This window comes from Suncus etruscus, chromosome 9 (assembly GCF_024139225.1).
Source record: "Suncus etruscus isolate mSunEtr1 chromosome 9, mSunEtr1.pri.cur, whole genome shotgun sequence".
Taxonomy (NCBI): domain Eukaryota; kingdom Metazoa; phylum Chordata; class Mammalia; order Eulipotyphla; family Soricidae; genus Suncus; species Suncus etruscus.
Genome location: NC_064856.1, coordinates 31749703 through 31766040, shown reverse-complemented (window position 1 = coordinate 31766040; position 16338 = coordinate 31749703). Strand labels below are relative to the sequence as shown.

General features: G+C 45.4%; 1 protein-coding gene across 1 annotated transcript; it reads left to right on the top strand.

Moving 5' to 3' along the window:
• Positions 1-12691: 12691 nt before the first annotated feature.
• On the top strand, positions 12692-12955 carry LOC126019163 (10 kDa heat shock protein, mitochondrial-like). The gene has a single exon (XM_049781363.1). It carries the CDS (start codon positions 12692-12694, stop codon positions 12953-12955), a length of 264 nt encoding a protein of 87 aa, XP_049637320.1.
• Positions 12956-16338: the final 3383 nt, after the last annotated feature.

Below are 16338 nucleotides of genomic sequence, written 5' to 3'. Positions count from 1 at the left end.
AATTAGGAGTAACCCCTGAGAAAGCTGCGGTTACCCCAAGAAATACCCAAAGGGGTCAAATCGATAGCACAATGGGTAGGGTGCTTGTTTTGCACACATCCGATCCAGGTTTGAAAGAAAGGAAATAATTTTTTATTTGGTTTGTTTTGTTTTTTGGGGGGGCCTCATCCAGCTGTGCTCAGGGTTTACTCCAGCCTTTGTGCTCAGAATTCTCTCCTGGAAGGCTCTGGGGACCAATGGGGTGCCGGGTATTGAACCCTTGTCGGCCACATGCAAGGCAAACATTCTACCCACTGTGCTATTGCTCCGGCTCCTTCAGGAGTAATTTCTGAATGCTAAGCCAGGGGTAACCCCTGAGCACCACTGGGTGTGGCCCCAAAAACAAAAACAAAAACAAAAAAAGAAAAATAACCAGAAATCCAAACAGCATATCATCTACTTTTTATAATTGTTCATATAGACCTGGTTTGTTTTTGTTTGTTTGTTTTGGGTCACACCCAGCTGTGCATAGGGCTTACTCCTGACTGCTCAGGATCATTCCTGAGGGGCCTTGGAGATCCTACAAGGTTCCAGGGATTGAACCCGTTAGGCCATATACAAGGCAAGTGTTTTTTTTTTTTTGTTTTGTTTTTGTTTTTGTTTTTTGTTTTGGGTCACACCTGACAGCTCTTAGGGGTTACTCCTGGCTACATGCTCAGAAATTGTTCCTGGCAGGCTCGGGGAACCATATGGGATGCCGGGAATCAAACCACCGTCCTTATGCATGCAAGGCAAATGCCCTACCTCCATGCTGTCTTTCTCGTCCCAAAGGCAAATGTTGTCTGGCTGTACTATGGTCCCCAGAGAATGAGAAATGAGACACAACCTGGGAGTATTAATAGACAGGTGCTTCTCACCTATGCACTGCCTATGCGCTCAACTTGGCCTCCAGGTTTGGGTTGATGTGACTGCTGGGTGGATCCACTGGAAATCTCTCAAACCAGGGCTCCCCTGTGCAAAGCCTTAGTCCCTGCATCAGGACATTTTTGCTGAACTACTGAGGTCACTGAAAAGTAGGCCGTGGACAAGCAGCCCTGGATTATAGGATAGGCGTTTGGGGCTCTGACCTGACTCTGAGTCAGAGTCCATTTCCCACTGGGCTGGAAGCTTTAAGCTCCTGCATGACTTGATTTCCTTTTCCTTTTTTTTTTAATTGGGAGAGAGCCACATTTGGAGATTCTCAGGGGTTACTCCTGGCTCAGCACTTAGGAATCAATCCTGGCAGTGTCCTGGGGACCATATGGGAAGCCAAGGATAGAACCTGGGTCAGCTGGATGAGGGCAAATATCTGTTGTACTGTTGCTCTAGCCCCTGCATGATCTGAGTTTGCATGACAATGAGGTGGAAAGATGTGTACCTCAAAATAGATAAACTTATAAAAGCCTGGCAGATGTTCTTTTTGTTGGTTTTTCTTTGGGAGCCATACCCAGCAGTGTTCTGGCTTTACTCCTTGTTCTACACTCAGGAATCATTCCTGGAAGTGCTCATGAATCCTGTGGAATGCAGTGGTCAAACCTGGGTAAGTATAGTGCAAGGGATCGCCTTCCCACTGTACTATCTCTCCATCCCCAAATCCCAAGGTTCTGACACAGGGTAACTGAGCAGAGTAGCAGAGTTTACTAAAGGAATATTTACCAAAACCAGGTCTAGAAAATTATCAGGGCTCAGAGTATCTAGAGCTCTGAAAATGGGGAGCTCAGTGGGGTTGCATCCTCTAGACTTGAAAAGGCTCCAGGAGGGAATAGTGAGAGAGCTCTGACAAAATCTGGAGAGAGAGAAAGGCCCCCATTCCCAGGCAGGGCCTGTAGCTCTGGGTAAAACATGGCAGCGTTGGGGCTGGGAAGGTGGCGCTGGAGATAAGGTGCCTGCCTTGTAAGCGCTACCAAGGAACAGACCGCGGTTCGATCCCCCGGCGTCCCATATGGTCCCCCCAAGCCAGGGGCGATTTCTGAGCACATAGCCAGGAGTAACCCCTGAGCGTCAAACGGGTGTGGCCCAAAAACCAAAAAAAAAAAAAAAAACAACATGGCAGCGTCATGCCACCAAACTACAGTGTCAGAGGTCCCGATTCACAGCCCCTACTCCCTATTGGTTGCAACCAACAATACCTGGATGTCCCTGAATCCAGTACCTCTTGGTTCCCACAAGTCTTCCTTCTTGGTGGAAAGCAGGGAAGAGAAAGGAGAAGAAAGTTTAGGAGAACTCAAGAAACTCCAGCAGGTCAGTCTGCTCATCTCCTCAGCCATATCCTCCCCCAGTTATTTATATGACCACCCTTCTCCCAGAAGCACATAAAATATGGTGCATGCTTTTAAAACTCCAAAATGTAACAAAGCCAAGATGTCTCAGCAAATGCGCTGGACAGGCAAATCCAGCTGAGAAGCAGTGCTTAGCTGACGTCAGGACCCAAGGCACCTACCTCTTCCTGACCCACAAGAGGCCAATAAATTCATCCCCTAAGTTTCCCAGCTCTGAAGCTGCTGGCATTGCACTCGAGGATATATCTATTCCTTCATTCACTTCCTGCCAGCCAGTCTTTCTACTCTTTGAAACTCGAATTTAACCCATTAGAAAATGCGCTGCTGGGCCCGGAAAGATAGTACAGTGGCGTTTGCTTTGCAAGCAGCCGATCCAGGACCAAAGGTGGTTGGTTCGAATCCCAGTGTCCCATATGGTCCCCCATGCCTGCCAGGAGCTATTTCTGAGCAGACAGCCAGGAGTAACCCCTTAGCACCGCCGGGTGTGACCCAAAAACCAAAAAAATAAAAAATAAAAAAATAATAGCAGTAATAATAATAATAAAAATAATAATAATAGATGTAGGTCAGGGCTGGAGGGCTGGCACCACATAGTCTCTGAACACCACTAGGAGCAGCAATGGAGAATCCTGAGACCACCAGTGTGGCCTGGCTGAACCCCAGTACTGCAAGGCCCTGAGCAGCACCACATCTTCAAACCCTGGGGTTGATCCAGAGAGAATCATAGCAACGGGTCTCCCTGACCTCCTCAACATTGCTTAGAAGGGGGCCGGAGTGTTATCACAGTGGTTAGGGCATTTGTTTTGCAAATGGCTGACCCAGGTTTGATCCCCAGCATCCTATATGGTCCCCCAAGTATCACCAGGAATGACCCCAAGTGCAGAGCCAGGAGTAACTCCTCCTGAACACCACTGGGTGTGCCCCCACCCGAATCCTCAAAACAAAGCAAATAAAAAAGAACATTGTTTGGAAGATTAAATTCAGGTCATTCACATATAAGGTGAGTTCCTTGACCCTGGCTTCTGGTCCTTGAGCCCTAGTTGAAACTCCTTTTCATCAACAGCCTCACTCACAGGCATGCACTTAAGAGCTTGGGCAGGTCGCCTCATAGTGGGCCTCAGTTTAGAGACATTTTCACGAGAGACAAACATTCCAGCAAGAATGCTAGAGAGATTTTTTTGGGTTTGCTTTTGGGTCACACTCAGAGATGCTCAGTGGTGACTCCTCACTCTACACTCAGGAATCACACCTGGTAGGCTCATGGGATACTGGGAATCAAACTTAGATTAGCTGCATGCAAGGCAAGTGCCTTTCTGCTGTACTATCACTCCAACTCTACACTAGCTATTTCTTGCTAGAGACTTCCCTGGGTCTCTGCCAGCTGCTCCTATAACTCCTAAACTGTATTTTCCCCAAGTCCCTCCACCCTGGATTCTACTTTAAAAGGTGCAATAATTGGGCTGAAGAGATAGCATGGAGGTAAGGCATTTGCCTTGCACGCAGAAGGATGGTGGTTCAAATCCTGGCATTCCATATGGTCCACCGAGTCTGCCAGGAGCAATTTCTGAGTGTAAAGCCAGGAGTAACCCCTGAGCACCTGCCAGGTGTGTCCCAAAAACCAAAAAATAAATAAATAAATAAATAAAAAGGAAAGAAAAAAAAGACAAAGGGTGTATCAACTTTTGAGGAGGGCTGTGGGCCTCACCTGGTGATGCTCATGGGGCTACCACCCAACCCAGTGCTTGGGACTCCTAGTGGTGCTGCTCAGAGGACCTTGGGAGGTTGGGGATCATACCAGGATCCTCTGTCCCCCTACATATAAAGTGTGTACTTAGGCCCCTTGAGCTGGCTCTCTGGCTTTCTGGGGTGTGGTTGCTGGAAACTGAGCTGTGCTGTAAAGGTGGATCCTGGAGACTGAGCTAGGGTAGTTGCAGGGGACAGACTCTCAGCTGAGGTGTGAAGGCAACAGGAGGATGGCAGGGGAGTCCTTGGCTGCTGGTTCCTGATGGAGCATCTGCTCTCTGCCCCCTGCACGATGTGTCTCTACATGCCCAATAAGGAACTATTGGTAGGAACCTTGACCTTGCCAGTGTTTGAATGGAGAAGCCAGTGTGCAAGTAACCCCCTGTGAGGGTGCTAAGGCAGGGCCGTATAGGGGAACTCATTTTTATTTGGAGTGATAATGCCTGAAGTCATACTCCCAGCATACTCTTTGCTTATTTCCTGCACATTCATCAGTCTTGAAGGAGATTTTTCAATCTATCAAGGCAGCATATTAGCCTTCACTAGGGATGGGTTTTGATGAGCATTGCTTTTATTCACATCATCTCTCCCCACCTTGCAGACCAGTTCTCTCCCTTGTTTCTCACATTCACTCTTTCCCCTTTCTGGGTTTTTGCCACCAATTTCAGGGACAAAACAGACTCAGCTGCTAGAGTCTTCAACTCCTTCTTTCCCCAGCTCAGTTGCATGCACCCACATATTCTCTTTACTGACAGCATGGGAAAACTGTGGGTTACATAACCCCTTTCTCTGCCTCCCTGAACTCACTGTCTGGTCCCTCTGCTTTTCACTACTAATATCATCAACAACTGTTGCACTCCTTGGGATCTTCCCCTCCTCATCCAACACTTGCTGTAAGACCATCTTGAAACCCGCCTGCCAGGGCCCAGAGCCATAGCACAGCAGGGAGAGCACTTGCTTAGTACGTAGTTGACCCAGGTTTGAGCCTCAGCATCCCATGTGGTCCCAGGAGCACCACCAGGAGAAATTCCTGAGTGCCCAGGAGTATGTCTTGAACAGCATTGTGTGTGTTTCCTTACTAAGATAAAGAAAGTTAAAAAAAAAAAGTTGCCTTGTGTTAATTTGGTCATCCTGGGAAATGCCTCTGTGCTCTGAGACCTGAAATAAAACGAGGGGAGTGGTAAAAAACTTTAATTCTTTAATTGGGGTATAGGAGACATAGAGAGATGTGTATGTGTTAATAATGCGGAAGTAGGGAGATGGGTAGGGAATAGGGTTGTGTGTAGTTATATGGGGTGCAGGGGATGGGATATTTGTGTAAGTATGTGAGGGGACAGAGTGTAGGAATGAGGGGCCTGTGTTAGATAGTTGGGGGTAGGGTGTTTGCCTTGCAAGCAGCCGATCCAGGATAGACGGTGGTTCAAATGTCAGCATCCCATATGGTCCCCAGTGCCTGCCAGGAGCGATTTCTGAGCACAGAGCCAGGAATAACTCCTGAGTGCCACGGGGTGTGACCCCCCCCAAAGAAAAAGATAATTGAGGGTGTGGGAGATGGGGTATATATATATTTGGGGACATGAAGTCCAAGAATGTGTGTATAGATATTTGGGGTGGACAATGCTGTACAAGCAAACACTCTACCTGCTGTACTATCACTCCAGTCCCTATATAGGTTTACATGTTATTGGTTTCAGGGATCCACTTTTGAATTTTGGGGGGAAGGGTGTTTGGGCCATACCCAACTGAGCTCAAGGCTTACTCTTGGCTCTGTGCTTAAGGATCACTCCTAGCAATGATGGTGACCCTATGTGGTGCCAGAAATCAAACCCAGGATGGCTGTGTGCAAGTCAAGAATCTTACCCTCTATTATCTCTCTAACTCCTAAAATCACTTTTATTTATTTATTTATTTATTTGGTTTTGGGGCCACACTCTTTGTGCTCAGGGGTTACTCTAGGCTCTGAGCTTAGAAATCGCTCCTGGCAGGCTCAGGGGACCTTAATGGGATGCGGGAATTGTACCCAGGTCTTTCCGGGGTCAGCCACATGCAAGGCAAATGCCCTACTGCTGTGCTATGACTCCTGCCCCTAAACTCACTTTTTTTTTTTTTTTTGGTTTTTGGGTCACACCTAGCAGCGCTCAGAGGTTATTCCTGGCTCTACACTCAGAAATCGCTCCTGGCAGGCTCAGGGGACCATATGGGACGCCAGGATTCGAACCACCGTCCTTCTGCATGAAAGACAAACGCCTTACCTCCATGCTATCTCTCTGGCCCCATAAACTCACTTTTTTTTGTGTGTGTGTGTGCGGTTTTTGGGTCATACCCGGCAGTGCTCAGGGGTTACTCCTGGCTCCAGGCTCAGAAATTGCTCTTGGCAGGCATGGGGGACCATGTGGAACGCTGGGATTCAAACTGATGACCTTCTGCATGAAAGGCAAACGCCTTACCTCCATGCTATCTCTCCGGGCCCCAAACTCACTTTTTTTTTTTCAGTATTTTTTTGTTTGTTTGTTTGTTTTTTTGGGCCACACCCGTTTGATGCTCAGGGGTTACTCCTGGCTAAGCGCTCAGAAATTGCCCCTGGCTTGGGGGGACCATATGGGACGCCGGGGGATCAAACAACAGTCCTTCCTTGGCTAGCGCTTGCAAGGCAGACACCTTACCTCTAGTGCCACTTCACCAGTCCCCAAACTCACTTGTGTGTGTGTGTGTGTGTGTGTGTGAGTGTGTGTGTGTATGTGTGTGTGTGTGTGTGTTTGGGTCACACCTTGCAGTGTTCAGGGGTTATTCCTGGCTCCAGGCTCAGAAATTGCTCCTGGCAGGCACGGCTGGGATTCGAACCAATGACCTCCTGCATGAAAGGCAAATGCCTTACCTCCATGCTATCTCTCCGGCCCCCAAACTCACTTTTTTTTTTTTTTTTTTGGTTTTTGGGTCACAACCGGCGGTGCTCAGGGGTTACTCCTGGCTGTCTGCTCAGAAATAGCTCCTGGCAGGCACGGGGGGACCATATGGGACACCGGGAGATTCGAACCAACCACCTTTGGTCCTGGATTGGCGGCTTGCAAGGCAAACGCCGCTGTGCTATCTCTCCGGGCCCGAAACTCACTTTTTTTTTCTTTTTTTTATTTAACCAACTTTATTACATACATGACTGTATTTGGGTTTCAGTCATGTAAAGAACACCACCCATCACCAGTGCAACATTCCTGTCACCAATGTCCCAAATCTCCCTCCTCCCCACCCAACCCCCGCCTGTACTCTAGACAGGTTTTCTATTTCATTCGTACATTCTCGTACATTAGGATAGTTCAAAACGTAGTTATTTCTCTAACTAAACTCATCCCTGTTTGCGGTGAGCTTCATGAGGTGAGCTGTAACTTCCAGCTTTTTTCTCTTTTGTACCTGAAGATTATTATTGCAAAAATGTCTTTCACTTTTCTTAAAACCCATAGATGAGTGAGACCATTCTGCGTCTTTCTCTCTCTCTCTCTCTCTGACTTATTTCACTCAGCATAATAGATTTCATGTGTATAGGAAAATTTCATGACTTCATCTCTCTTGACAGCTGCATAATATTCCATTGTGTATATGTACCACAGTTTCTTTAGCCATTCATCTGTTGAAGGGTATCTTGGCTGTTTCCAGAGTCTTGCTATGGTAAATAGTGCTGCAATGAATATAGATGTAAGGAAGGGATTTTTGTATTGTATTTTTGTGTTCCTAGGGTATATTCCTAGGAGTGGGATAGCTGGATCGTATGGGAGCTCGATTTCCAGTTTTTGGAGGAATCTCCATATTGCTTTCCATAAAGGTTGAACTAGACGGCATTCCCTTTTTTAATCTCAAAATTTTCAGCATATTGCTCCAAAAAATTCCTCAAGGAATTAATGATGAATGATCAAGTAAATAATAGAACCGACTCCCAAAGGATCATGGGCATTGTGGATCTACCTGTGAAAAACCTTAGATAAAAATTCCTACTAGTGGGGCCGGAGAGATAGCATGGAGGTAAGGTGTTTGCCTTTCATGCAGAAGGTCCGTGGTTCAAATCCCGGCGTCCCATATGGTCCCCCGTTCCTGCCAGGAGCGATTTCTGAGCATAGAGCCAGGAGTAACCCCTGAGCACTGCCGGGTGTGACCCAAAAACCAAAAAAAAAAAAAAATTCCTACTAGAGTCTGGGCATGTTCACATGGTAGTGATAGATGTCTCCTGAAGACCAATGCTCTATCAGACAGGAGGCAAATCAACTCAAATGTTCTTTTTTTTTTTTTTGGTTTTTGGGCCACACCCGGTAACGCTCAGGGGTTACTCCTGGCTATGCGCTCAGAAGTTGCTCCTGGCTTGGGGGACCATATGGGACACCGGGGGATCGAACCGCGGTCCGTCCAAGGATAGCGCAGGCAAGGCAGGCACCTTACCTTTAGCGCCACCGCCCGGCCCCAACTCAAATGTTCTTAAGTCAAAGCCACAACTAGAGTTTAGTGTGCCAGGAAGAAAACAAAGAGTAAACAGAAGATGGACAATACACTTTTAAGCAGTTCTATGTGGATGTCCTTGTCTGGCTGCAGATTTAAGAAGTGAACTCTTGGATTATTGGTGATTCAATAATTTTCAAAAATATACTTGTTACTGAACTTTTTCTTTCCTTTCTTTTCCATCTCTTTAGTTTTTCTTTCAATTTTCTATTTTTTTAAATCATGTTGCTTTTAGTCTTCCTGAAACAAATGTATTATGATCAGTTATGTCAATTATGTGATGCATTTTCTTTAAATAAATAAAAAATATTAGAAAAGAAAAAAGAGGGGTTGGCGAGGTGGCGCTAGAGGTAAGGTGTCTGTCTGCCTTGCAAGCGCTAGCCAAGGAAGGACTGCGGTTCGATCCCCCGGCGTCCCATATGGTCCCCCAAGCCAGGGGCAATTTCTGAACGCTTAGCAGGAGTAACCCCTGAGCATCAAAAGGGTGTGGCCTGAAAAACCAAAAAAAAAAAGAAAGAAAAGAAAAAAGAAGTGAACTCTTGGAGCTGGATTAAAAGCACAGTGGATAGGGTGTTTATCTTGCATGCAGCTGACCTGGTTTCGATCCTCTCCTCGGCATCCTGGTTCCAACTGCAGCCTGCCAGGAGTGATTTCTGAGTGAGTAAACTTTGAGCACTGTCTGGTGTGGCCCCCAAAACAAACCAAAATAAAATAAATGAACTATGTCTTGTATGTATCTGCTCCCAATCCCAGTCCTATGCTAGGAACTTCTAGGATTGAGCCCTGAGCTCAGAGCTGGGAGTAATCCCTGAGCATCGCCAGATGTGACCCCGAAATCAATCAATTTTCAATAAATTAATAAATAAAAAGAAATTGGTGCCAGAGAGACAATACAGCAGGTAAGATTCTTGCTTTGTATATAGCTGACTCAGGATTGATCTCCTGTTCTACCTAGGATCCACTAAATCTCACCAGGAGTGATCCTTGAGTGCAGAGCCCTAAGCTATTGATGTGGCCCCTAAATCCAAATAAATAAAATGAAATAAAAATAAATCAAATCTAGGACCTTAACATTGTAAACAGAAGCAAGAAAGAAGTTTTTGGTTGCTCAGACCAACTCCCACTGTGCATAAGTTTTTCCATTTTAGCTTTTCTTCCTGGGAACCCCCTGCCCCCTCCTTCCCTCCTTCCTTTTCTTCTCCAGTGATTGCTCTGGTCTGCCCACCCTGTTTTCTTCTCCTTCCCTCCATTTCCAACCTCATCCCTTTGAACCCGACCAGACTAGGCCCATCATTTGTTTATTTGGGAGTCTGTGCTGCGGAAAGAAGTTAAAAATCTCTCTGCACATTAAAACAAAGAAAGGAACATTTTATATTCCCTTTCATGGTCAAAAGATGATCCTTTGTTCCCCAGTCACAAAATCCATTTAGGTGTTTATAGACCAGTAATCTCAACAATGACCGTCTTTGCTTTTCTCTGGGTGTCAATTAACATTCTTAATTGCCCAGTTCGAACTGTCTCACTTTTTGTGTGTTGGGTAGACTCCTCTGACAAGTTTATTTTCAATTATAATTTATATTGCAAAGATGGATAGGTATTTATGACAGTAAACTTTCCGGCCAGCCAGGCTTTTAACTCTCAAAGGTTTGTTATAATAAAGCAAGCTGGTGGCAAGAGCCACAGAAGAGCCTTCTCGGTGATATTTTTTTTTAAAGATAAACTTAACAATGGGTACTTTGGGGGAGAGGGAGAAACAGATTGGGGTCTGGTATATTGGCAAGAGTGAGAGAACTTTCTGGAAGGAACTGATAGGCAGTAGCTCAGAAATGTTTAAGAGCAGATCAAAACTGCTAAATGGGATTGAAATGAAAAGCTTTTGCAGCAGACAAAAATTGTTCAATCAATTGAACCTTTGACTTGTTTTTGAAAATCTATACATTTCTCCTGCCCAGTTACGAAATCTGGGAGGGTCCTGATAAGCATGTTTATGAGCCTACCCATTTGGCCTGATCGCTTGCACAAGAGCCCACTAAGGGAATAAGATAGTATTTAACCCAAAAAAAAACAAAAAAACAAACAAAAAAAAAAACTTGAAAGTTGTGAATTTGCAAATCACCAGCATTCAAAAAGACTCTGAACTGCAGACCTTTTAGAAGGAAATCTGAAATCTGAACGGGGCTCTCAGGCTTACTGAAAAGTTATCTACAATAATGACCAGCAACTCCTGTTACTAATATGGGCTGGTAATGTTAAATTACAAGTTCATTCACAAAGTGAAAACATAATTTCATTGACATTGAAAACACAATTGCAAAGATTTTTGTCCAGTGGCAGAAAGGCTTAGCATATCCAATTTATGGAAATAAACAGACCTCCAGAATGTATTTTTAGTAGCTCTCAATTACATAAAAGTTAAGATGCTCACCAAAAAAATATGAGGAGATTTACTAAAAAATTGCCTTTCTCAGGGCCAGAGTTGATAGTACAGCCATTAGGGCACTTGCCTTACATGCAGTCAATCTGGGCTTGATCCCCAGGCATCCTATATAGTCCCCTATGCACACTGCTAGGAGTAATTCCTAAGTGTAGGAGTAAGATGAGACTAGTGTGGCCCCCCAAAAAACAAATAAATAAAAAGAAAAAAGAAAAAGAAAATATGCTTTTCTCTCTTTTTGCATTATTTAAGTGCTTTCAAGAACGACAGCACATAGTGTGTCATCTTTGTGGCTTTTTATTTTGTTTTGGTTTATTTTGGGCGGTGACATCCAACATCTACTGACTCAGGGAATCACTGGCTGTGCTTGGAGCATCATATTGGGTGCAGGGTACAGAGCTCTGGCTGGATACAAGGCAAGCACCTTTTCCACTGGACTATCTGGCCCCAGGAGTCTCAGATCTTTGATGGTCAGGCCAGAATGTCTGGGTTCATTAGTTAGAGGTTTACAAGGTAGCTGTGGAGATGAGCGAATTGGAACTGTGATTTTTTTTTTTTTTTTTTTTTTTTTTTTGGTTTTTGGGCCACACCCTGTGATGCTCAGGGGTTACTCCTGGCTATGCGCTCAGAAGTTGCTCCTGGCTTCTTGGGGGACCATATGGGACGCCGGGGGATCGAACCGCGGTCCATCCTAGGCTAGTGCAGGCAAGGCAGGCACCTTACCGCCAGCGCCACTGCCCGGCCCCGGAACTGTGATTTAATACTTTAATTTTTTTTTTTTTTTTTTTGGTTTTTGGGCCACACCCAGTAACGCTCAGGGGTTACTCCTGGCTATGTGCTCAGAAGTTGCTCCTGGCTTGGGGGACCATATGGGACACCGGGGGATCGAACCGTGGTCCGTCCAAGGCTAGCGCAGGCAAGGCAGGCACCTTACCTTTAGCGCCACCGCCCGGCCCCAATACTTTAATTTTTTATCAGAAAGAGTTTCTACTACTACTACTGTTATTATTATTTTAAAGTATTAGGGCTAGGAAGATAGTGTGGTGATTATAAACCCATGACTTGCTTTGTGTGGGTACTGGAATTTGATTCCAAACACTACCTGTACATTCTCTCCCCAGTTCTGTGGCATTATTGAGCACTATGGCATGAACAATACCTCATCACAAGCCAGAGCATCAAACTGTTTGACCCAGTTGACCAAGTATTACCAGGAGTGATCCCTTATATAATGCTGGAAGTCAACTATCTTCTTGCAAAAAAAAAAAAATTGGAATACCCTAGTTTGATCTCCAGAACCTCATGTGGTCCCCAAAGTACTACCAGGAGTGACCCCTGACTATAGAGCCATTAGTGAGCAACTGCCAAGTGTTGCCTCAAATCCTACTCCACCCCTAGCCTGGCATCCCATATAGATCCCCCAACTCTTTGCCAGGTGTGATCCCTGAGCACAAAGTCCTTACCCCAAAACAAAACAATTAAAAACAAACCAATGATTGGGCTAGTATAGCAGTCGGGTGTTTGCTCTGTGTGAGGCCAACCTGGGTTCTATCCCTGACATCCCATAGCTCCTGAACCTGCTAGGGGTGTTTTCTGAGCGTAGAAAGCCAGGAGTAATCTAATCCCTGAGTGCCACAGGGTGTGGCCCCCAAAAACTCAAAAGATAAAATAAAATATACTGCAGGTCTCTAGGTTCAATAGCTCAAGCGCAGAGTCCCAGAGCGCAGCAGTCAGCATCATGACAGGACAGGCATTTAGAAAATTTCTTCCGCTCTTTGACCATGTATTAGTTGAAAGGAGTGAGGCTGAGACTGTAACCAAAGGAGGGATTATGCTTCCAGAAAAATCTCAAGGCGAGGTGTTGCAAGCTCCAGTGGTTCCTGTTGGTTCGGGCTCCAAAGGGAAGAGTGGAGAGATTCAGCCTGTTAGTATAAAAATTGGAGTCAGAGTTCTATCAGGCACCAAAGTGGTTCTAAATGACAAGAATTATTTCTTGTTTTGAGATGGGGACATTCTTGGAAAGTACTTAGACTGAAAATGCCATGTTTGAAATGGCATCCCATGAAGCTACCCATTCCACTGAAAGACTGAAATCTCTCATCATGTAAATAATTTCCATGTCTCTTATAATAAACTAATGATATTCAAACTAATGACATTGGTCTCTAACTTTTATTTTCAATGTACTGATATAAATACTTCTAAATAAAAAATAAAAATAATATAAACCAATAAGGAAGTCCTAATAAAGACCTTAAAATCATACTGTCCAGACACCTGACTTCTCAACCCTGGTGCTGTGGACAGTAGAGGTCAGATAATTTTTTGTTGGGACGTGGGGTAAGAGATTATCTTGTCCAGATTATTGTATGATGTTAACATTATCCTGGTCCTATCTGGGGAATCAGAAACTCCCAAAACTGCTCAAGACATTGCAAATGTTATCTTGCTAGGGTGTGAGTGATAGTAAAGGGAGTAGGGTATATGTTTTGCACAAATTGACCCAGATTCGATCCCCAGCATCTTAATGGTCCCCCAAGACTACCAAAAGTGATCTGAGTCCAGAGCCAGGAATAAGTCTTTATTTATTTATTTATTTATTTATTTATTTATTTATTTATTTATTTATTTTTGGTTTTTGGGCCACACCCAGCGGTGCTCAGGAGTAACTCCTGGCTGTCTGCTTAGAAATAGCTCCTGGCAGGCACGGGGGACCATATGGGACACCGGGATTCAGACCAACCACCTTAGGTCCTGGATCGACTGCTTGCAAGGCAAATGCCGCTGTGCTATTTCTCCGGGCCCAGGAATAAGTCTTGAGCACATCCGGATATGGCCCCAAAACAAAATAAACCAAAAAAAGAAATAATGAAAAAAAAAATAGTGTCTGGTGGGGAAAAGGCAGAGGCAGAGCCACGGGAACTCCCCCCTGTAGATTTGGGAATCTTGTTCTCTGCTGCTGGAGCATGGTCAGGACTGACCAGACACTGAACAGAAGCAGTTCCCCCACTTTCCACTCTTAGCCCACCTCATTTCCAGCAGTTATAGACTCTCATTTCTGACATCATTTGTGTTTTTCCTTTTTTTTTTTTTTTGGTTTTTTGGCCACACCCAGCGGTGCTCAGGGGTTACTCCTGGCTGTCTGCTCAGAAATAGCTCCTGGCAGGCACGGGGAAACCATATGGGACACCGGGATTCAAACCAACCACCTTTGGTCCTGGATCGGCTGCTTGCAAGGCAAACGCCGCTGTGCTATCTCTCTGGCCCGTTTTTTCTTTTTTTGTGTGTTTGTTTTTACTTTATGATCCATACCAAGTGATGCTCAGGGGTCACTCCTGGCTCTGTGTTCAGGAATCACTCCTGGTGGTGTTCAAGGGACCATATGGGATACCAGGGATTGAACCCTTGTCAGCTTTGTACAAGACAAGCGCCGGGCCCGGAGAGATAGCACAGCGGCGTTTGCCTTGCAAGCAGCCGATCCAGGACCAAAGGTGGTTGGTTCGAATCCCGGTGTCCCATATGGTCCCCCGTGCCTGCCAGGAGCTATTTCTGAGCAGACAGCCAGGAGTAACCCCTGAGCACCACAGGGTGTGGCCCCCCCCCAAAAAAAAAAAAAAAAAAGACAAGCGCCCTCCCCGTTGGCTGTACTATGACTCCGGATCAATTCCTAGTTTCCTGAACTTGCTTGAATATGTACCCTTTGTTCTTCTGTAAGATATAGTCATGGGTTTCAATATATTACTGACAACTAGGAAGACTAATTGAAGTTATAAATTATTTGATACCAATTTGGGGGATAATAAGATGGTGTCAAGAAGAGAGATCTCAAGACATGGGGAGCAGGGAGAAGGGGGAGAAACATCATTAGTTAAGTGGGAATTATTGCAATTAGCAGAATTTGCAGACATAAATCATTCTCAGGAGGGCTCTGGGCCAGGACATCGAGAAAAGTGGACATTTGGCCCTATAATAAAGCACTCTCTGTGACTTACAAGCTTTGTTTCTGGGTGATTTTAGCTCAACCTCTAAATCTCAGGAACCAGAAGCACTTCACCGGAATGAAGTCTCGGTGAAAGGTGGGTTGGTAGTCAAATCAGTGAAGAACCATGACCACCAAGGTTGATCCAACAGAGCAGCATACCTTTCCCCCCTTCCCCAAACCATAGCAGTAGTATGACCCCTCATGAGTTCATGGAGTCCTCATTTGGCCATGGCTGAGCTGACTAAAGGAGACCAACTTCACAGCCTGTGTTATTCTCTGGGAGCTAGAAAGCCTTGTGTATTTTCTATGGGCTCTTTCAAGTGCAGGGAGTCCATTAAGGAACTTTGCACAGGAGCGATAGCACTGTGGTAAGGCATTTTGCCTTGTATTCGGCCAACACAGGACAGACCCCAAGACTGCCAGAAGTGACCTCAGAGTGCAGAGCCAGGAGTAACCCCTGAGCGCCATCGGGTGTGACCCAAAAACTAAGAAAAGAAAAAAAGGACTTTGCAAAAGTCAAAAAGAAGTGTTTTTCTCCCACCCCAGAAGCCTCACTCAGTGAGTTGGCCAGTGCTCTTGATAAAATGCCTGGCTTCCTGTGGTTTCTCATTCTGTGTTCCTTTTGTTTGTTTGTTTGTTTTAGAGCCACACCTGCACTCAGAAATCACTCCTGGCAGGCTCAGGGGATCATATGGGATGCCGGAAATTGAACCCGGGTCCATCCCAGGTCTACTGCATGCAAGGCAAACACCCTACCGCTGTGCTATCACTCTGGCCCCTCATTCTGTGTTCCTGAAACTCTACTTTCATTGCACACTAGCTCCCTGATTGCTTATCTCACTGGGTCCCTGCACCCAGGGTCACTGACTCAGCTACTCGTTCCCAGGTGGTAATGGAAGAAGAGTCAGCATGGTTCACTGTTAGTGATGCTTCAGACAGTATGATGTGCCCTGATTCAGCCACATTGGAGCATTTGCCAGAATTTCCTTCCTTGCTTACTTTGAGAGAGCAGGTAAGGTCATCAGATGTCTTGACCACATTTGATTTATCCATTTACCTGTTGGTGAGCTCTTGTGAGGCTTTTGTGAATAATGCTGCTATGAACATGACTCTACAAATACCTCTTTAAGCTCCTGCTTTCAGCTTTTTTTTAAGACATAATTCATTTAGAGATGCTCTCAGTGCACTCAGTTGCGCTCAGGGCTTACTCCTGATTCTGTGCTTAGGGATCATCCCTGGTGGTGCTCAGAGGACCCTATGCAGTGCTGGGGATAGAAAGAGAATCAGCTACTGGCAAGGTAGGTGCCTCATTCACTAAACTATCTGTTTGGCACCACAACTTTGAATTCTTTTTATTAAATATTATATGTTAAACATTTCAGCTTTCCGCAGCTGCACTGTTT